Source organism: Ovis aries, chromosome 7, assembly GCF_016772045.2.
Source record: "Ovis aries strain OAR_USU_Benz2616 breed Rambouillet chromosome 7, ARS-UI_Ramb_v3.0, whole genome shotgun sequence".
Classification (NCBI taxonomy): domain Eukaryota; kingdom Metazoa; phylum Chordata; class Mammalia; order Artiodactyla; family Bovidae; genus Ovis; species Ovis aries.
Genome location: NC_056060.1, coordinates 58,100,260 through 58,123,285, shown reverse-complemented (window position 1 = coordinate 58,123,285; position 23,026 = coordinate 58,100,260). Strand labels below are relative to the sequence as shown.

At 36.6% G+C, this 23,026-nt stretch overlaps 1 protein-coding gene across 22 annotated transcripts in view; it reads right to left on the bottom strand.

The window, feature by feature from the left end:
- Positions 1-3,686: 3,686 nt before the first annotated feature.
- Positions 3,687-23,026, bottom strand: part of GABPB1 (GA binding protein transcription factor subunit beta 1) — a 67,091-nt gene continuing 47,751 nt past the window's right edge. For 12 of the 22 annotated variants that reach the window (XM_060417984.1, XM_060417992.1, XM_060417982.1 and 9 more), the window contains 3 exons: positions 12,694-12,879; positions 9,744-9,859; positions 3,687-5,193 (listed from right to left, as the gene is read on the bottom strand). In XM_060417984.1, the coding sequence (XP_060273967.1) occupies positions 5,041-5,193; positions 9,744-9,859; positions 12,694-12,879 (455 nt within the window). In that variant the 3' untranslated portion in view covers positions 3,687-5,040. Of the gene's footprint in view, positions 9,860-12,693; positions 12,880-23,026 lie in introns of all 22 variants that reach the window. The other 10 variants (XM_060417987.1, XM_060417994.1, XM_060417986.1 and 7 more) reach the window with 2 other exon arrangements.

The window sequence follows — 23,026 nt, the reverse complement described above, 5'->3', positions numbered from 1 at the left end:
TCACATCACAAGCCCTTTGGGGAAGTAATTGAGGAATAAATAAATGAAAATTAGTTGAGTAGTACAGTCTCTGCAGATACCAGTTGTCAGAAGAGGCTTTCTGAAATCACCACCAATCAACCTAGAATTTATCATCCCTGAGTTATAGCAACTCTACACAGTGAAGTCTTAATTAAGTAATTAGGCAATCAAGACATGTAATGAACTCAGTGTCTAGATAGTACCTAACCAGTACTATTTCAGATGCATGGGAAAGAAATTAATGCATTACCAGGAGTTAATTCGTCAGGCCCTAACCTTTAGGACATTAGGGCTTGATTCTGCAAGGGTTTGATTCTCTCACAGAACCCTAGTTGAGAAGGGCTACTCAAGAAGGTGTCTATTCATTTAAAATCAATATCTCATTCCTTTCATGAAAATATAAACAAAACATCCTTAACCCAACGCAAAAATTAATATCACCAGGCATCTTTGTTTCTCACACAAATACTGCAAATGTGGATTGTTTTCTAAAAGAGAAAATAAGGAAGGTGTTCATTTACACATAAGTGGAAATAATCAGCTATCAATGTGGCAACCTGATGACCATTAACTATAAATCCATTATTATGTACTAGAAACACATTAAATGTGGATTGCCGAAAATTTTTATTATTATTTTATTCTCAGTTCTTTTAAATCTCTGCCCATAACACCACTGAGAATAAGTAGAATACAAGGCTTTTCCAGCCCACTTCAAAACAGAAGCTAAAAAGAGAAAAGAAAAAGCATACCCTTTTCTAGTTATAAATTCTTGTCCAAGTTTTTATTTCATAGTACAGTGAATCAGGCATAGATGATTGAGCCATAAAAGTCCAACAGATTCTGAAAAAAGTAGGCTTCCCCCAAAGTCACAGCCTCCTGTACAATATTGTGAAACTCTGTCCGTAGTTCTTCAAGCACTCTGTCTACCACATCTAATCCCTTGAATCTATTGGTCATCTCCAGTGTAAAATTACAAGGGATTAAATTTAGGTCAGTCTGGTGTTTTTCCCTACTTTCTTCACTTTAAGCCTGAATTTTGCAATAGGCAGCTCATGATCTGAGCCACAGTCAATTCCCAGTCTTATTTTTGCTGACTGTACAGTTTCTCCATCTTCGGCTGCAAAGAATATAATCAATCTGATTTTGGTATTGACCATCTTGTGATGCCCATGCATAAAGTCATCTTTTGGGTTGTTGGGAATGGGTGTTTCCTATGACTAGTGTGTTCTCTTGACAAAACTGTTAGCCTTTGCCCTGCTTCATTTTTGTACTCCAAGGCCAAACTTTCCTGTTAATCCGGGTATCTCTTGACATCCTAGTTTTGCATTTCAATCTTCTATGATGAAAAGACCTTTTTTTGATGTTAGTTCTAGGTGTTATAGGTCTTCATAGGTCAACTTCAGCTTCTTTGCATCAGTGGTTGGGGGCATAGACTTGGATTACTGTGATGTTGGTTTGCTTTGGAAATAAACTGAGATCGTTCTGGCATTTTTGAGGTTGCACCAAAGTACTGCATTTTGGACTCTTGTTGACTATGAGGGCTACTCCATTTGTTCTAAGGGATTCTAACCCACAGTAGTAAATATAATGGTCACTTGAATTAAATTCACCCATTCCCTTCCACTTTAGCTCACTTCTTCCTAAGATGTTAATGTTCAATCTTGCCATTTCCTGCTTTACCACGTCCAGGAACAGTAAGGACCTAACAGAAGCAGATGAAATTTAAAAGAGATGACAAGAATACAGAGAACTATTTTTAAAAGGTCTAAATGACCCAGATAACCACGATGGCATGCTCACTCACCTAGAACTGGACATCCTGGAGTGTGAAGTCAAATGAGCCTTAAGAAGCATTACCACGAACAAACCTAGTGGAGGTGATGGAATTCCAGCTGAGCTAATTAAAACCCTAAAAGATGATACTGTTAAAGTGTTGCACTCAAGTCAGCAAACTTGGAAAACTCAGCAGTAGCCACAGTACTGGAAAAGGTCAATTTTTCTTCCAGTCCCAAAGGGCAATGCCAAAGAATGTTCAAACTACAGTACAACTGCACTCATTTCACATGGTAGTAAGCTTATGCTCAAAAACCTTCAAGCTAGGCTTCATCAATACATGAATTGAGAACTTCTAGACGTAAAAGTTGAGTTTCAAAGAGGCAGAGGAACAAGAGATCAAACTGCCAACATCCGTTGCATCAAGGAGAAAGCAAGGGAGCTCCAGAAAAAGGTCTACTGCTGCTTCACCGACTACACTAAAGCCTTTGACTGTGTGGATCACAAAAAACTGTGGAACATTTTTAGAGAGATGGGAGTTCCAGACCACCTTACCTGTCTCCTCAGAAACCTGTATGCAGGTCAAGAAGTAACAGAATCAGACATGGAACAAACTGGTTCAAAATTGGGAAAGGCATACAATAAGGCTATATATTGTTACCCTGAGTTATTTAACTTATACGTAGAGTTCAGTTCAGTCACTCAGTTGTGTCCAACTCTTTGTAACCCCATGAACTGCAGCACACCAGGCTTCCCTGTCCATCAACTCCCGGAGCCTACTCAAACTCATGTCCATCAAGTGTATGTAGAGTACATCATGCGAAATGCTAGGCTGGATGACTCAGAAGCTGGAATAAAGACGGCCAAAAGAAATATCAACCTCAAATATGATGATGATACCATTCTAATGGCAGAAAGTGAAGAGGAACTAAAGAGCCTCTTGATGAGGGTGAAAGAGAAGAGTGAAAAAGCTGGCTTGAAACTCAACATGAAAAAAAACAAAGAAAAAAACTAAGATGGTATCCGGTCACATCCCTTTATGGCAAACAGAAGGGGAAAAAGTGGAAGCAGTGACAAATTTTGTTTTCTTGGGCTCCAAAATCACTGCAGATCGTGGCTGCAGCCATGAAATTAAAAGATGCTCACTCCTCAGAAGGAAAGTTATGAACAACCTAGACAACATATTAAAAAGCAGAGACACCACTTTGCCAACAAAGGTCCCAATAGTCAAAGCTATGGTTTTTCCAGTAATCACATATGGATGAGACAGCTGGACCATAAAGAATACTGAGCATCAAAGAATTGATGCTTTCAAATTGTGTTGTATAAGACTCTCGATAGTCCTTGCTGCTGCTGCTGCTAAGTTGCTTCAGTTGTGTCCGACTCTGTGCGACCCCATAGACGGCAGCCCACCAGGCTCCCCCATCCCTAGGATTCTCCAGGCAAGAACACTGGAGTGGGTTGCCATTTCCTTCTCCAATTGATAGTCCACGAACTGCAACAAGATCAAACCAATCAATTCTAAAGGAAATCAACCCTGAATATTCACTGGAAAGACTGATGCTAAAGCTGAAGCTCCAACAGTTTGGCCATTTGATGAGAAGAGCCAACTCACTGGAAAAGATCCTGATGCTGGGAAAGACTGAAGGCAAAAGGAGAATAGGGCGGCAGAGGATGAGATGGTTAGATAGCATCACTCACTCAAAGGACATGACTTTGAGCACACTCCAGGGGACAGTGGAAGACCTGGTGTGTTGTAGTCATGGAGTCGCAAAGAGCTGGACATGACTTAGTGACTCAACAGCAAGGGTGGAATACTGCCATAATACACAGAACAAACTTTTTAATGTGTGAAAAAATGTGGTCAAAATATAAGTCTACACTGAACATATGTGGAAAAGATATTTAATTGTAAAATAGAAAAGTAGGCCAGAGTACAGTTTTAAGGGTAACTGCTTCTTTATACAGTATAGGTAATCTAGAAGAGTCTTAGGGTTAAACATTTTCATAAAGCAATAAAACATTTAAAAATAAACCAAGAAAAGAGCTTGAAGTTATGTTTTACAAAAAAAAGCAACAGTATGTCAGAGTTTAATGTCCATACATTTGTGGAATTCAACAATACTGTGATGAGAGCCAGTCACAGCACAGACTTACAGCTTTCACAGGGAGAAGATAAAGTTATGTTAGACATATCTATAGCATCACTGTAGTACAAAAAGTTCTTGTTCTACATACAAAAGCATTTTTTTTTTCCTGTAAGAATAATTTCCTGGGGGGGGAAATGAGTCCATGAAGTATTTCAGAAACCCATATGTTCTGAGTTTTCCAAAAACATTATCTTAAAATCCAGTGCCTTAAAGTGCTTTCATGTGGAAATCATGATGGAAGGCACAGAATAGTTTCACGTCCCCACTACGAAATTTTCAAAAAAGCATAAATTTTGCAGTTTGCAAATTCAAGATATCTTGTAAGCTGCTCCTTCCAAGAACATTGTCATTCCAATAAAACCAGCTGCTAGCTTACTTAGTTTCAAGGACCTACAGAATAAAAGGGTTTCTTTCTTTCCTAGTAACTTTCATCATCTTTGTGGGAAAAATAATACCTATGCAAGTGATGCATTCCAAAATTATAAAACATGCAGAATATGTACAAACAGAAAAATTTTAAAAATATTTGCTTCATATACATGTAAATCTACTTGGGTATAGCTGAAATTGAACAAATATAAAAATCTGCTTTCTAAAAAATGTTTTCAGAGAATCTGAGACAACTTAAAGCTGTACAAAGATTTCCTGGTAGAAATCTTCTCTTCATATAGAAGTTTATACCAACAGGAGTAATTCCAGCATCAGTCCACCACATAATTATTACACATTTGGTCTAATCAACAACGATCACCCTTAAAACTGTTCCATTTCTGAGAAATTAAGGTTTGTACTAATATCAAAAAGAATTCACAAAAACGGTGGCTTATTGTGTTTTTGGATCTCTTCAACAATCTTTATCAACTCATTTGGAACTGTAAAAAAAAAAAACTATTTACAGAATTCAGTTTTAAATACATTTCACAACTTCTAAAGTTTTATGTTACAAGAACTCAGAGCTCATGGCTTAAGTCCAATTATCCATCTGCAGTCTCTTCAGTTATCCTGTCTTTCCATGACTGCACCTTATCGTGTACAGTTCAAGACTGTATTCTTTCTTGACCAAAAGTAAACTCAAACTATATGTTCATTTCAATTAAACAGCTTCTTTATTAGTCTGAAGACGCGTCATAGCTTCTAATTTCTGTCTGTAGGCCTCTGCTTCCTGTTCTTTCTTTAGAAGTTGCTGTCGGTATTTCTGTGCTTCTCGATTAGCTTCATCCAGCTGTTTCTGAAGAGCTTCTCTCTCCTAATTAACAAAAAAAAAAGGGTTTTTTTTTTTTTCATAACTGCACAAATACATTAACACATTCAAGCATATATCCTACCAATAAAGAAACTTATAGTAGTTAAAAGTAGCCATCTACTGGTATTTCTGAGACATCTTGCCTTTTTAACCAATTCTCTTATAATTAAAGCCCTCATTTTGAGCTCCTCACTATGAGATAAAGGTTAGTTTCTGACCTCAAGGAAATTATTTGCTAATTAGAAACAAAACTAGCATGATGAACCCAAACTGGGTACCTGTATCTTTATACCAACTATAAAAACTAGTGAAAAACTTAAATAGGGAAATATGTAGCCATACCTCTTTACATCTTTATCTGTGAAGTTAAAAATCTACTAATTATAAAAGAAATAGTATTCATTGAAAACCCATTATATATGTTGATTAACAAGGTGATTTCCAATAACAAGTCTCTAAGATAGATATTATGCCCATTTTACAGATGAGAAAAATGAAGCTCAGAGATGATGTAGCTTTCCCATAACACAATGAGTCAGGTTTATGAGGTTCTACTATTACTGTTTAAAACTGTCATTTTCTATGATAGCAAGCAAGATTCCTCACCTTCAAAATGAGGAGGGCTAGTCTAGATTAGCATTTCCTAAATTATACCAATTTACAAACCAGTAAAATATTCATTTCTCTATTGTGATGCATTATTTATTGTAAAACACATGTATTAAGTCCCTGAATAAATTGAGAGGTGACACACAAATCTGGTCCAATGAAAATGATATTCTTTCTCCTCCTCCTCACTCTGCCCTTATACAGTTGTCTAAGGGAAAACATTTCAACTCCTTTCCCATACCTCAGGTAAGGAGATGGACAAAAACTCAACTTGCACAGACCCAAGCTCAATCTCATCTCAGAAGCACAAGCCCTCTGAATGAGGTGGGGGCCAACAGCAGAACTACTAGTCACAAAATGAGGCCAGGTTCCCACTGGACAAGACACTTAACCAGAGAGAACTGAAGGTAAAGACAAGGGGTTGGCAGCTTGCTGGGAAAGAGGACACTATGAGGGTCTCTTCCACTCTCTCCTTGACCCATGTCCATTGGGAACACCAAAAGGTTCCCTTCCCTTCACTATTCACATGGTCCATAAGAAGAAACATGTATAACACTCCTGCCTTCCTGTGATCCCACTGCCTTCCCTACACTGGGAATGAAGCTAGATCAAACATTAGTTTTTCCCATGAGTCCACCAAAAGTGGGAGTGATTGATTACATATGTAGTCTCCAAATTGTCCAATTACATTAAATGTACAGTAGAAGAAAGGTGTGCCTGTCATGTCCAAGTTAAGAAATGCCTAAGCCCTACCCTGCTACTCTTTTCTCCTTACTACAGGCAAGATGCCAACCTCACATAAGCAATGGACACCAGTCCCTGTCAGTGAACTGCAGGACTTTAGAAAGGGTGCAAGCTAGACCACCTTGCTCTATAGGAGAACACACAGCTGTGCATTTAAATGTTTTACAATTTTACCTGTCCTAATAAGATCCTTTGCCAGTCAAAGTTTTGAATATAGATAAAAACTTGCCCTGATTTGGTAGGAAATATTAGAAAAGATAAACTTCAAGGGATCTTATAAAATTAGCTATTTATTCACATTTAGGGCAAGAGATTCACATTTCTGTTTATGAAACCAATAAGGAAGATTATTTATCTTACACTACAACTTCATGCCCAACAATATATTATTATTACATTAGGCAACAGAATAATGGAACAAAGGCTTCGAATTTGCTTTTTTATTTCCAAATAAGATTCTCAAATTCTGCTTCAACTATTAGCAATTATGCTTTAACAGTTTTATATGTGATTTTTCAAATTTATTTTACTTTACCTATTATAAAGCAAAAAAAATCATAATAGTGATTTATCTTCTACCACACCTCAGTGTAACTTTTAGAAGATAATAATAATAGCAAGTTACTGAGCATTTACCATATGCTCACCACTGTACTAGTCCTTCACATGCACTCTCATTTGAACCTTACAACAATTTGATAACGTAGGTGCTATTATTTTCCCCTTCTTACTGATGGGGAAGCCAAGCCTTGAAAGGTTAAATAACTTGACCAATCACACTCAGAAAATTATCATTCAAACCTAAATTTGATTCCAGACTCATATTCTTAACCATTAAATGTTTTTTTAAAAAAGAAACTGAGGCAGGGTGTGTGAGCTGTCTGCTTGTGTGTAAATATCCTCTAACTGCCATGGGCCAAACACGATCCTATTTTTATAAATAAAGTTTTACAGAAATACAGCCATACCCACTCATTACCAAACTGTCTATGGCTGCTTTTCCACTATGAAGGCTGAACAGAAGGTAAAACACATCCTATGGAATGTTTAGCAGCATCCCCAGCCTCTATTCACTAAATGTCAGTGACATTTCCCTCACAACCTGAAATGTATCCAGATATTGCCAAATATCCCCTGGGGTCAAAATTGCTCCAGTTCAGAACCACTGATTTAGAGAAATTTTTGAGGTTTTTGGCCAAGCAATCACTTAGAAAGGAATATAAAAGTATATCCCTAAGACAACTCTACTGGTCATCTACGAAAATAAAATCCAAAGAACTACTTCATGTACTCTAAGGAAATGGTTTAATGAAAACATTAGAGGTCTCTCTTCATTCTGTATCCCCTGCCTCCCCACCACCATCTCGCTCACTCTATGCTTCAAGGTTTCTCTGCAGTAGCGCTAAGATTATGCAACTTTGGCCTGAACATTTCTGGTGATGGCAAATACGATTTCTATTACCAGATAACTCTAATTACAAAAATTGAGCTGAAACTCTAACTTCCTTAAGTTCTTTATATCAAGGTAAAATTCCATCTCCCTGAAGTGCTGTCTACTTGGTTCTAGTTAATTTATACATCTCAGTTCATACTTCCTTGTTATTTTTAATTATTCTCCCTGGTTTCTGAAAGACTGTAGGTGGAATTAGGGTGAACTTTGAAGAAAACAGCAACTCTACCTGGTTGGTAGGTAAATAAAAGGTACAGGCTGCATATTCACTGTTTTAAAAATGGTGAACTGACATAAATCAACTCTACTCCAATTAAAAGAAATGCTGAATTGAGTCAGTTTATGTTCAATAAAAATTCAAGTAATTTAAAAGTGTTTTATTAAATAGTTAAAGCAATGTACATGACAAAATCTTCTTAATTTTATATGTCAGAAAAAAAATCAACTGATTTATCTGTAAAAGATATAAAAGATTATTAAATAATAAGTATACTGACACCATTCAATGAAATAAATGGTTAATTTCTAAGAATTTTAGTGTATTACTCTAAATTTTGAAGAAATAAAACAACACGCCCTCAATAATTAAACATTACTAAACATCTGGTTAAACCATGAATTAAATTCTTAACTCAGTAATACCTACTTTGAGATTGTGGCCACTAGTTTTACATGTAAATGAATTTGGGCAAGAATATTTTCTAACTGTCCTCAGTTAGAATTATGTTTCCTTTAGGTGACATTTTTAAATATCCTCTTTTTTCTATAATAACAAGAACCTTAACAAAGAATTTCTAAATACTCACCAGTGTTTATTATTCACATATATTAGATATTATGAATATGAATGTAACAATAGGCTTTTTTAACTCTCATAAAGCCCCCAAAATGCAGATATTGTTATCCTAAATTCAAATGTGGGAGAAAATAAAACAGAAGTGCAGAAAGGTAAGATAACTTGCCTCAAAGCTAATAAGAGGGGCAAGAAGTGGGATTCAAATATAGCTCATTTAATTTCAAATCCAAACTTCTTGTCTTTACATTGCAGTTGCTCTTTAAAAGTTATTCAAGAATGATCTTATTTTCATTTTGATGTAGTTAATTATTAAATTTGGGGAACAATTCTATTTACAGTAATGTGAGAAAAAATCTATGAGGTTTAACTATGGTATAGTCACATTTACAAACTAGTTTACAATTTCAAACTAGATTGGCAGAGGTTAAAAAAAAAAAGGTGATCCTATCAATAGCTAGTCTACATGTAATTTCTTTAATGGACTCAACAGTGAAATAAGTGGTTATCTATGGCTTTTTCAAAAAAATAACTCAGTTGACAAACTCTAACATTCTTTAAGAAGATCTTCCAGCCCATATAGACATTTGCATTTCATTTGTGAAAGAAAAAAAATGTTTAGTCAATATATAGTGACATTCCCTTTAGTGACTGTGAGAATGATGTATGTAAATTTAATAGAAAATAAAGGATGACGTGCAAAAACCAAAGACATTCCAATGTTACCATGATGAAAGACTGTTACAAACAGATTCTTCACTCATTCATTCATTCATTCAATATTTATTTATTGAAGGCTTGCTATATGAATAAGGCAAAAAAAATTAGACAAAAAGGTATTCATTCTATATCAAAACAATACTGTCAGTAATAAATATAAAAGACAAAAAAAAAAAAAGCAGATGAAATTTATTTTGGATGACTGCAGCAAAGCACACCGGGTAAAAGACTCCTTACTTCTATCTCTGCAGACTCCACCCGGTTTTCAATTATTTCGATACATTGTCTTTTGGCTGGCGGTTCTTCACTTATAACAGTTTCTTCAGCAATGTCCGTTGCTGGTACTGTTAATACTAAAATGAAAAAATTTACTCATTACTTCATTTTCAGATAGATAGGTTTAGAAGAATTAAAACTAGTCTTGATATTGTTGATACAACTCATCTAAGATAAATATATTCCAAAACCAGTAATTTCATAACACTGATTTCCTTTTTATGAGAAATGTCCATATTTTTGTCAACTTCTTGGCTTTTTACTGAAAACTATCATTTAAAGTGCCTATTTTTTTCATTTCATAGACAGTATACTCATTCATATGGCTCAAAATCAAAATAATATTTAACAAGCATATTTTGCTAAGATAATTGCTTTTATTGGTTTCTTATGCATCGTTCTTGTGTTCAGTCATGTAAAAATGAATATGAATTTGCAATTCTCTTTTTTCTCTTTCTTACATGAAAGTATCTGCTGTTTTCACTTCATATATCTAGGTACCTTTCATCAATACTTACAGAGCTTTCTTTAATTTAGCTGCATTATATGCCACTATGTAGATACACTATTATGAACACTGTCTGTCTGTTCATAAGCTTTGCTCGTCCATTGGGTTGTTGGACTTTGCTCCAATTTTTCGTATCTATTTATACAAATGTAAATATACTGAGAGGGAGAGGCTGTCCTTGCTTTGCATAACAGAGCAAGAACATAAAAATGAGTGTGCAAGCTTAAACTATGCAAAACAATCTTACTAATCATTGGGAAAAATACAACTGTCCCACAGCTTCTAATGTCAAAACATTAAAAACTCTCCTACTATCATATAGAAATGTAAACAAATGAAAAATAGTAAAAATATTAATTAAAAACACTACAATTATTGAGAATTAAAGTATTTCTTTTAATTCATATCATACTACATTTAAAAATTTACTCAAAAAGAACTGAGAACTTTACATTTGTTTCACTGGACTGTCTACACAGTATATATAATCACATGCCATTTATAATTTTAAATTATGAAGGCTTTAAATGTTTATATTAATATTCAGTCCCCTCATTGCTCTTCCTCCTCTTTCATCAATATAACTTTCAGATTCAGTTTGGCAAGTTCCAAAAAAAGGCCTATTGGTTTTTATTATGGCCTAAATTGTGTCCCCCTCATAATTCAAATGTTTTAAGTCCTTCCTAATTCTCAGTACCTCAGAATGCATTTGGAGACAGGACCTTTAAAAAGGTTAAACAGGTAAAATTAGGTCATTTGAGTGGGTCCTAATACAGTATGACTGCTGTCCTTGTAAGAGGTTAGGCCGCAGATGGCATACACAGACTGAGGGATGACTCTGTAAGGACACAACAAGGAGGCAAACACCTGTAGCCAAGGAGAAAGGCCTCGGAAGAAACCAAACCTGCCAGTACCTTGATCTTGGGCTTCCGGCCTTCGGTACTGTGAGAAGGTAAATTTCTGTTAAGTCACCCAGACTGTGATAGTTTGTTATGGCAGTCCTAGAAAATTAATACAGCCTTTCCCCCCCCCCATCACATTACATTTATCAATTAGGTCAGGAAGAATTGAGAGCTTTATGACAGTGAGTCATTTGATCCAAAAACATGAGTTTCTTTCCATCTGTTCATCAATGAGATTAGTCTCTGTGTGTAATATCAAGTTTTGGAAACAGTGTTGTATTTGCTTAAAACAAATACTCTGAAAGCTTCTTTTTTTAAATATAAATTTATTTATTTTAATTGGAGTGAAAGCTTCTTCTTTTCTATATAGTTAGAATTAGTTCTTAAAGCTTGTGAAAGTACTTGGTCTTGATCCAAATCCTGGAGCACCTGCAGGAGAGAAAAGCCTCCCAGGCTCTACAGGTCAAGCGTTTCCTCCTCCACTGCTAAAGAAACAAAATCTTTCCTTGAGACCCAGTCTCTCTGCAAGGCCATACCTCCCTGCCACTCTCAATCAAACCTGGTTTAGGAGGACTTCTCCCTCTAGCCCTTCCCTTCCCCCACTTCCTTCATGGCCATGAAGAGGCTTAGTCTTTACAATCCTGAGTCATTTTCCAGAAGGTTATGTGTGCACATACTTTTCTTTTAGATGAGGGCAGGGATTGGGAAGTACTGGGTACAGGGTGATGCTTGCTCAGATAGGAACTTTCTGCACCTTCTCTTTCTGCTTCCTTCAGCTTTCATGTCTAGTCTATCTTAACCCTACTTGCAGCACTGCCCACTCAGACTGGGCCCTGTCTTGCTGGAAGTGTATATTTATTGCTGACTTCTGAGCTCAACTCTTTTTCTTGATGCACAGCTATGGGTTTCCCTGAGGGTTCTCCTGCCCTGGCTTAGATTTTAAGATGTTTTTGGCAATCACTTAAAATATGGAATTTTGTGGTTTTCTCAGCCTTTTAGTTTGATTAAAATGTACCTGGGGCTTATGTTTCATCCATTTTATTACTACTCTCTTATTACTCAAAATGAAAAAAAATGGGACAATTATCAACAAAGCTGCTAAAAGTTGCCACTGTGTCCAACTTCTTTTTAAGTAGTCTTTTCTCACATAGTGTTTTTACAAGCTCATACAATATCTGAATTGTATTAAATGGCCTAGGAAAGTACTGTCCTATACTGATATTGAAATATTTACTTAAGCTCATTTTCCAATTAGAATATTTTGGGGAAGTTCCTCTTTCTACCTAATATACACTCAGAGAAAGCAAGCTAACTTTAATAGTAGCCTAAGTTGGACATAGCCTAGTGAGTGAACAACAAAGAAAATAAAATTAGGCAATTAAGTCTCTTGTAAAATGTTACAAAAACATAATTTAAGGCAAAAATAAATGTTTTGAAAAGCATGACACAATTTCCTGAGAATTAAGAATAAGCACCATTCACGTAAACGCCTGCCACCAACCTTGCTGTCCATCCGGCATGGTCACAATGATGGGCTGACCTATTCCACTTGTTGGAATGGAGTGCAAGTTTCCAAGCTGAATTCCATCTGTAACTATTGTGATGACTTGCTGACCCCCTGAACTAACTACTTGCTGAATTGCACCATCCACAGATTCTGCAGTAACTACTTCCTCCGTAGCCACTACTGGAAAAAAAAAAAGTGGAAATCAATGAACATACATAGAAGCATGAAGAGAAGTTTGTTTCTGCTCTGCTGCTTTTGCTGTTGTTGCTTCTTTCTTATGAGTGTGCTACCCGCTCAGCTGTGTCCGACTCTTTGTGACCCCGTGCACTGTAGCCCGCCAGGCTCCTCTGTCCATGGGATTCTCCAGGCAAGAATACCGGAGTGGGTTGCCAAGCCCTCCTCCAGGGGATCTTCCCAAACCAGGGATGGAACCCAGGTCTCCTGCATGGCAGGCAGATTCTTCACAATCTGAGCCCCCAGGGAAGCCATCTTTCTTATGCAGGAGAGCTTACGTGGCTTTTAAATTCAGTCTCTAGTGGTGCTGTAGATACCTATATAAACAGCTGACTGCAAGTTCCACAATTTACATTAAAGGAGTTTCAGCTATATACGCATACATGTGTTTAAATAAACTGCCTTCATTTAATTCTATGAGGTGCAAAATTCATAAGATCTCCTGAGGTCACAGATATGACAAAGTACTTTTACCATCTTAATAAAATTCTAAAATCCAAAAAATAAAATATTGTATGTGGTGATACTCCATCTAAATTTACAAATGAGTTGATATACATTTCCCATCCAACAAAACATGGAGCTCTGTACTTCTCAAGCAGACAGAATAAACAGCATTCCCTTTTTGGATTATGTGAGCAAGGGCTGCCTTTATAAGTGGCACATAGATCTGGTACTGCTGGATATCAAATAATACAGTAACATTTACATAAATAAAATCCAAAACTCAGACAGGATTCTGGCAGCTGAAAACAGCAGCACTCCAGGTCTTGCCTAGATAAAGAAATTGCCAAAACCCTTTCCCACAGGCAATTCTATACCCAACTACTGATCCCAAAAGATATACTCACAAACATTCATAGCAGCTTTACTCATATTAGCCAAAAACTTGAAACAAATCAGATATCCATCAAAAGCAGAATGAATAAACAAACTATGGTAGATTCACACACTGGAATACTACATAGCAATTAAAGTGACTAAATACAAAACATGGATAAATCTGGCAAAAAAGCATACTGGGTGGTGTAAATCAGACACAGTATACATAATGAGTACTTTCCATCCATGAACTGAGCAATGAGATTAGACAAGAGTATTTACCTCGTGACAATTCATTAAACTATACATGATCGGATTTATATATATAGATAGATAGATAGATAGATATGTTACACATTTTTTAAAAAGGCATCAAAAGGAAAAATGATAGCAAATGGATTATAACACATTAAATTTTTTAAAAATCCATTTATCCATGATAATATCTCATGAAAGAAGAGGGAAAGGGGGAAAGAACTACAATCTTGACAGAAGAATGACATTAATTAACAAAAGAAGAAAAATTATCACTGTAACCCCTAGTGTAATAACTTATTTAAGAAAGCATCACCAATGGATGTTAAAAAAAAAAAAACAATGGTGAAATGTTTTTGAGAAACAAAATGTTCAAATGAATCTACAGAGTTCAAAGTCATAAAGAACAAGCAAGAGGGAGTTCCCTGGTGGTCCTGTGGCTAAGACTCCATGTTCCCAACAAAGGGAGCTAAATCTGGTCAAGGAACTAAATCCCACGTGCCGCAACTAAGACCCTCCACAGCCAAATAAACAAATTTTTTTAAGTACAAAAAAAAATTTTAAAAAAAACAAGCAATACAGTAGGACTATCCTAGTTTGGGATAGACAAAATAATTGAATACAGTGTGTGCACTCTGACTGGATCCCAGATGAAAACAAACCATTATAAAGGACATTTTGGGGCTGAGGAAACTTGAATATGAATCACATGTCAGATAGTATTACTAAATTAATGTTTATGTTTTTAGAAAATAGAATGGTGAATATGTAGGAGGTGTCCATGTTCTCAGTAGATACACGCTGAAGAATTTAAGGATAAAGTGCCATGATGCCTGTAACCTACTTTCAGATAATTTGGCAAAATAAAAGCATGTGTCTGTGTGTGAACATGCTGTGGTGGCAAGATGTTAACAGGTGTGAAAACAGGTACAAGATATAAAGCTCACCCTTCAATTTTTCTATGAAAAAAAAAGTTTTAATGTAACTAATTCTGAAAAAGGAAATGACCAAAAAAAACCTATTTCTAAATAATATGGTTCTCTGAAATGTGTTATTTGAGGTAACACTTTACCAAATGTGTAATGAAATAAAATAGTTCTCTCCTAAAGTCATGCTACCCTTTAGATACACATTTACTCTGAAACATGCTAAGCTGCTACCAACTTCCAGCAGAACAACATGGATATCAACAACCACAGGATTTACTGAATACAGATATGCCTTAATTAAACAAACTCCTTTTTAAACAAAAAAAGGCAAGATAGGTACCGGGACCCTAGTTTTCAAGGATGAACTCATGGCAAGAGATATGGCTGTAACTCTGCAACTCTGTTACTTGGGTAATCAGAGATCACAATACAAACCACAGATGATATTCAAAATGCAAACAATCTTTATGTTTTCGGTTCTCTCATTTTTGTTTGTCTTAAACTATAATTATACTTTATCACCAAGCACTTAAGAAAATGTCAGGAAGATAATTATAAAATGAAATGTAGGGCATAAAACAGTAATATATTCGCTAGAATAACTACTGAGGTTTTCAAACACATTAACTATTGCTTTGATTTTTCTTTTAAATATCCATATGAAAAAGAAATGTTCACTCTGGATGAATGGTACCTGTAAGTAGCAAATATTTCTAAAACATAATGATACATAAGAAATTTCTGAGATCACACATAATCAAGACACAACTCGAACTTTCATCTTTGTATTCTTTGCAATGACTATCATTAAGATAACAGAGTTCTGGCCTTTCATCTAAAAAGCTTTCTTTTTAAGTTGTACTTTGGTGAAGAATTAAGAAAAAGTTATAAGGAAACCAATTATGTAAGAAAACAAAGTACCCCCTGATTAATCCTAAGAACAACATAACAGTGAAGTGTTGAAACATATAAGAATAAAAGAGAAAACCTAAAAACTTTACAAAGAATGTCATTAAAAAAACTATAAATCCACAGATATATCCAAATATAAAACCCCTAGATAAAACAAAATAACTAATAAATATTCATTGCTAATTTAAAAGTCAAGCTGTAATATACAAAGAGAGGCTAGATAACCTGCAGCATCTTTGAAAATATTTGAGACCTCTTGTTCAACATAACTTTTGAATTTTAATGCCATAAAATTCAACTAAGATAAGGAAAAAACTATCTTTGAGGTATTCTTAAAAGACTGAAAATTCTATGTATATAAACATTTCAACAATAAAATAGAAACTATGCTTACTGAAGAAAAGCGTAACATTTCGAAAGTATTATCGCCTGGATTCGAACCTGAAATTAAAAAAAAAAAAAAACAGGCAAAAACAAAACAATATTATGAGCTTCACTAACTTATCCCTGAAAGCCAATTCACTATGAGGAGAAAGGAGGTAAACAACCACCAGACTCATTATACCTTTGGAAAAACCACTGTATTAACAATTAGTCAAAGTTGCACTAAAGACAAAAAGAAGGGTAGTCACAGATATTCATTTAGTCAGGGGATTATACAGCTGTGCCACAAGAAAAAAAATAAGTCTAAGCAATGCAACATCAATATAAGACTGCAAACAAGAGCCATAAAAGAGAGTTTTATGAGAGCTAATTTCAAAAGGACTAAAACTACACTGTATATGTAAGGACTGCTGCTGCTACTGCTAAGTCACTTCAGTCGTGTCCGACTCTGTGCGACCCCATAGACGGCAGCCCACCAGGCTCCCCTGTCCCTGGGATTCTCCAGGCAAGAACACTGGAGTGGGTTGCCTACATCTAACAATTTTAACTTCCAATTCTATATCCAAATAAAGTGTAAGTAAAAGTCATTCAGTCGTGTCTGGCTCTTTGTGACCCTATGGACTGTGGAATTCTGCAGGCCAAAATACCAGAGTGGGTGGCCTTTCCCTTTTCCAGGGGATCTTCCCAACCCAGGAACACAGGTCTCCCGCATTGCAAGCAGATTCTTTACCAGCTGAGCCACAAGGGAAGACAAAGAATACTGGAGTGGGTAGCCTATCCCCCTTTTCCAGCGGACCTTCTCAAACTAGGAATTGAACAAGGGTCTCCTGCATTACAGGTGGATTCTTTACCAACTGAGCTATGATCTAAATAACTCTCAACTCTATTCACTTCATATTATCTCTTTGCCAGATCTTAATCCATGCTACCATTATTTCTTCCCCAGGTGACTGCAACAGACTCCTAACTAAACTCCCTTCAGTTTCATGCACAGGAAAATATAGTAAGAGAACATTTCAAATATGTATGTTTCAGGAAGATGTTTTGCTTTTTCTAAAATTAGTGAAATGAGAGCATAAGAAAAAAATAAAGAAGCATATTTTAAGGAAACCTCTGCACAACTTTGGAGAAGGAAATGGCAACCCACTCCAGTACTTTTGCCTGGAAAATTCCATGGACTGAGGAACCTGGTAGGCTACAGTCCGTGGGGTTACAAAGAGTCGGACACAACTGAGCGACTTCACTTCACTCACTCTGCACAACTTTCCAGTCAAGTGAAATGGTCAATTGTGTCTAAACATATAGAACTCACATTATTTTCTGATGGTAAATCTCTTACCTGGCTAGGTAACTACTATGACAAATCAAATAAAGCAAAAGAACCTAAATGCTAACAAGAAAAAATGAACCAAAACTAGACTGCAAATCAGATTTATTGGGGATAAGAAGATGAACTATCAGACAAAAGAAAAATATAATTCTTAAAATTATCAAGCACTGTGATGGTAACTTCCAGCAAATAGAAACCTTCTTAACTTAGAGGTGAGTTAACAGATGAAAAAGAAATGCATTCCCTCAGTTTAAATAGATGTCCACATTTAGTCCCCTGACAGAGTGTATATACATATACATTTTTCATAAAGAGGTAATATTTTCTTTAAATCAAAATTTTATCAAAGCTTACTAAATAGCACCTGCTAACATACAATTTCATAGGAGAAGCTATAATCTATAAAATTTTTCTGTTTGGGCAGAAATCAGTATACCAAGTAACAGTGTATACAAATAAAGAAAAACTAATAAGAAGCCCATGAGTTACAGATAAATAAACCTTACTGAATCTATAGACTATGACAGTGAATAATTACTGTTTTATATTTGAAGTACTCAAAATGATAATATCCTTCTCACGTCAATTTGAGACATATGATTTTGACAATCAATATCACATTTTTGTTTTAATTATACCCTAATTGAACCAGAAGTGAAAGAGACACGTGTACCCCAATGTTCATCACAGCACTGTTTCTAATAGCCAGGACATGGAAGCAACCTAGATGTTCATCAGCAGACGAATGGATAAGAAAGCTGTGGTACATATACACAACGGGGTATTACACAGCCATTAAGAAGAATACATTTGAATCAGTTCTAATGAGGTGGATGAAACTGGAGCCGATTATACAGAGTGAAGTAAGCCAGAAAGAAAAACACCAATACAGTATACTAACGTATATATATGGAATTTACAAAGATGGTAACGATAACCCAGTATGTGAGACAGCAAAAGAGACATAGATGTATAGAACAGTCTTTTGGACTCTGTAGGAGAGGGCAAGGGTGGGATGATTTGGGAGAATGGCACTGAAACATGTATAATATCATATGTGAAACAAATTGCTAGTCCAGGTTCAATGCATGATACAGGGTGCTCAGGGCTGGTGCACTGGGATGACCCAGAGGGATGGTAAGGGGGGGGAGGGGGGTTCAGGATGGGGAACACATGTACACCCATGGCAGATTCATGTCAATGTATGGCAAAAACCACTACAATATTGTAAAGTAAATAAATAAATAAAACTGAAAAAAAATAATATAAAGAGGGAAAAAAATTATATCCTAATTACCTGAAGCTTGCTCCTTAATAAATCAATTCTTAAAAGGATTAAGCAGCAGTATCAGTGACTCAATTCAGTCACTCAGTCGTGTCTGACTCCTTGCGACCCCATGGACTGCAGCAAGCCTGGCTTCCCTGTCTATCACCAACTCCTGGAGTTTATTCAAACTCATGTCCATTGAGTTGGTGATGCCATCCAACCATCTCATACTCTGCCATCCACTTCACCTCCCACCTTCAATCCTTCCCAGCATCAGGGTCTTTTTAAATGAATCAGTTCTTTGCATCAGGTGGTCAAAGTATTGGAGTTTCAGCTTCAGCATCAGTCCTTCCAATGAATATACCAGACCGATTTCCTTTAGGATGGACTGGATGGATCCCCTTGCAGTCCAAGAATACACAGAGGAACTATACAAAAAAGATCTTCATGACCCAGATAATCATGATGGTGTGATCACTCACCCAGAGCCAGACATCCTGGAATGCAAAGTCACGTGGGCCTTAGGAAGCATCACTGTGAACAAAGCTAGTAGAGGTGATGGAATTCCAGTTGATCTATTTCAAATCCTAAAAGATGATGCTGTGAAACTGCTGCACTCAATATGCCAGCAAATCTGGAAAACTCAGCAGTGGCCACAAAACTGGAAAAGGTCAGTTTTCATTCATTCCAATCCCAAAGAAAGGCAATGCCAAGAATGCTCAAACTATGGCATAATTGCACTCATTTCACACACTACTCAAGCAATGCTCAAAATTCTCCAAGCCAGGCTTCAACAGTACGTGAACCATGAAATTACAGATGCCCATGCTGGATTTAGAAAAGGCAGAGGAACCACAGATCAAATTGCCAACATCTGCTGGATCATTGAAAAAGCAAAAGCTCCAGAATAACATCTACTTCTGCTTTATTGACTATGCCAAAGCCTTTGACTGTGTGGATCACAACAAACTGTGGAAAATTCTTAAAGAGATGGGAGTATCAGACGACCTGACCTGCCTCTTGAGAAATCAGTAGGCAGATCAGAAAGCAAGTTAGAACTGGACATAGAACAACAGACTGGTTCCAAATCAGGAAAGGAGTATGTCAAGGCTGTCTATTCACCCTGCTTATTTAACTTATGCAGAGTACATCATGAGAAACGCTGGGCTGGATGAAGCACTATCAATAACCTCAGATATGCAGATGACACCACACTTATGGCAGAAAGTGAAGAACTAAAGAGCCTCTTGATGAAAGTGAAAGAGGAGAGTGAAAAAGTTGGCCTCAACATCCAGAAAACAAAGATCATGGCATCTGGTCCCATCACTTCATGGGAAAAAGATGGGGAAACAGCATCAGACTTTATTTTGGGGGGGCTCCAAAATCACTGCAGACGGTGACTGCAGCCATGAAATTAAAAGACACTTGCTCCTTGAAAGAAGTTATGACCAGTCTTGACAGTGTATTAAAAAGCCGAGACATTACTTTACCAACAAAGGTCCATCTAGTCAAAGCTATAGTTTCTCCAGTAGTCATGTAAGGATGTGAGAGTTGGACTATAAAGAAAATTGAGCACCGAAGAACTGATGCTTTTGAACTGTGGTGTTGGACAAGACTCCTGAGAGTCCCTTGGACTGCAAGGAGATCCAACCAGTCCATCTTAAAGGAAATCAGTCCTGAATATTCAGTAGAAGGACTGATGCTGAAGCTGAAACTCCAATACTTCGGCCACCTGATGCAAAGAACTGACTCATTTGAAAAGATCCTGATGCTTGGAAAGATTGAAGGTGGGAGAAGAAGGGAACGACAGAGGATGAGATGGCATCACTGACTCAATGGACATGAATTTGAGTAAACTCTGGGAGTCGGTGATAGACAGGGGTTGCAAAGAGTCAGACACGACTGAACGACTGAACTGAACTGTTGTTCCATGTCCAGTTCTAACTGTTGTTCCTGACCTGCATACAGATTTCTCAGGAGGCAGATCAGGTGGTCTGGTATTCTCGTCTCTTCAAGAATTTTCCACAGTTTGCGGTGATCCACACAGTCAATGGCTTTGGTGTAGTCAATAAAGCAGATGTTTTTCTGGAACTCTCTTGCTTTTGCAATGATCCAACAGATGTTGGCAATTTGATTTCTCGTTCCTCTGCCTTTTCTAAATCCAGCTTGAACATCTGGAAGTTCACAGTTCACATACTGTTGAAGCCTGGCTTGGAGAATTTTGAGCATTACTTTGCTAGCATGTGATATGAGTGCAACTGTACGGTAGTATGAGCATTTTTTGGTATTGCCTTTCTTTGGGATTGGAATGAAAACTGATCTTTTCCAGTCCTGTGGCCACTGCTGAGTTTTCCAGATTTGCTGGCATATTGAGTGCAGCGCTTTCACAGCATCATCTTTTTGGATTTGAAGTAGGCCAACTGGAATTCCATCACCTCCACTAGCTTTGTTCGTAGTGATACTTCCTAAGGCCCACTTGACTTTGCATTCCAGGATGTCTGGCTCTAAGTGAGTGATCACACCATCATGATTATCTGGGTCATGAAGACCTTTTTTATAGTTTTTTGGTACAGTTTTCCTTTCATCTTCTTATACTAAAGTAGCAGTATACTCAACTATTAAAGCTATTAAGAAAGCCATTCCTCTCTCCTACATCTTTTCCTTAGAAGAGATTCACCTATGCACCCCATAAATAGTTGAATAAATATTAAATTACACATAAAAATGAAATAAGAAATATATATTATTCAAGCAAATCTTTGCTGTAGTGCACTCACAATCTTTAGATAGTTTTTATATCCAACTTATTAGTAGTAAGAAATAGATCTTCTATGATTTGCATCAAATTCTTAAATTTTGGTGTGCCACCAGAGTCACTTTTGAGAACACATTAAAAATATAGATGTCAGGGCCTCACCCTAACCTTACTGAGTCAGAATCCACTGGGAAAGAACTGGGACAAATGAATTATTGAGAAGGTGACTCTGATTCACACAAAATTTAAGAAAGCTGCTCTTATGATATTATCATATTAATTCAAACTACATAACTGAGAGGAATTTAAATTAGTAGAAAACTTGAATCACAGAATATTTAAAGGAATACAGCTTTCTAATCATTGGGTACATAAATTAACAAGATCATTTCCAACTATCTCCAAGCAAAAATTCTACTAGTTTTAATAATAGAAAATGACAACTATTAATGTTTGAGTTGCCTGATATTTCTCCTGAATTATCCCATTCCAACATTATGAAGGATGTTTTACTAATTTTTTTGATTTTTTAAAAAAATTTTTGAACCCCCCCACTGGGCACGTGGGATCTTAATTCCCCAACCAAGTATCAAACTCACGTCCCCTGCATTAGAAGAGCAGAATCTTAACCACTGGACCACCAGGGAAGTTCCTATAAAGGATGTTTTAAACAAGTATTTTGTAAACTGTGGATGCATACTTTTTGTTGTTGTTGTTTAATCGCCAAGCTATTTCCAACTCTTCTGCCATCCCATGGACCGTAGCCCACCAGGCTCCTCTGTCCATGGGACTTCCCAAGCAAGAATACTGGAGTGGGTTGCCATTTCCTTCTCCAGTTGATCTTCCCGTCCCAGAGATTGAACCCTCATATTCTGCTTGGCAGGCAAGTTCTTTACCACTGACCCCCCAGGGAAGCCCTGATACTTTTATTAGAGGCTAGAAATTTTTTCACTGACTTATTTCCAAAATGAGCTAATTTCATGTATCAAAAGACAGTTATATCCTCCCTTAAAAAGAAGTTAAAAATAAATAACTTAGCATTTTGATTGATGTATCACTTTCTTATGAGTTTGCTGAGTGAGTAGTCCCTTATATTAACTCAGGATATAATAATAAAATATTTCTGAAACCTTGAAGCTGAAAACTAAGCCTCACGGTCAATGACAGTATATTAATTCAGATGACTACTGTGACAACAAAATGGCATAATGCAAATAATGCAAGCAAAGCACTCAGCACAACGCCAAGCTCATAGCAAGAACCCGGTACATATGACCCATCAAAAGTGAAACTGTTAGTCACTTGGTTGTGTCTGACTCTTTGCAACCCTGTGGTCTGTAGCCCACCGGGCTCCTCTGTCTATGGGATTCTCCAGGTAAGAATACTGGAGTGGGTAACCATTCCCTTCTCCAGGGGATCTTCCCAACCCAGGGATTGAA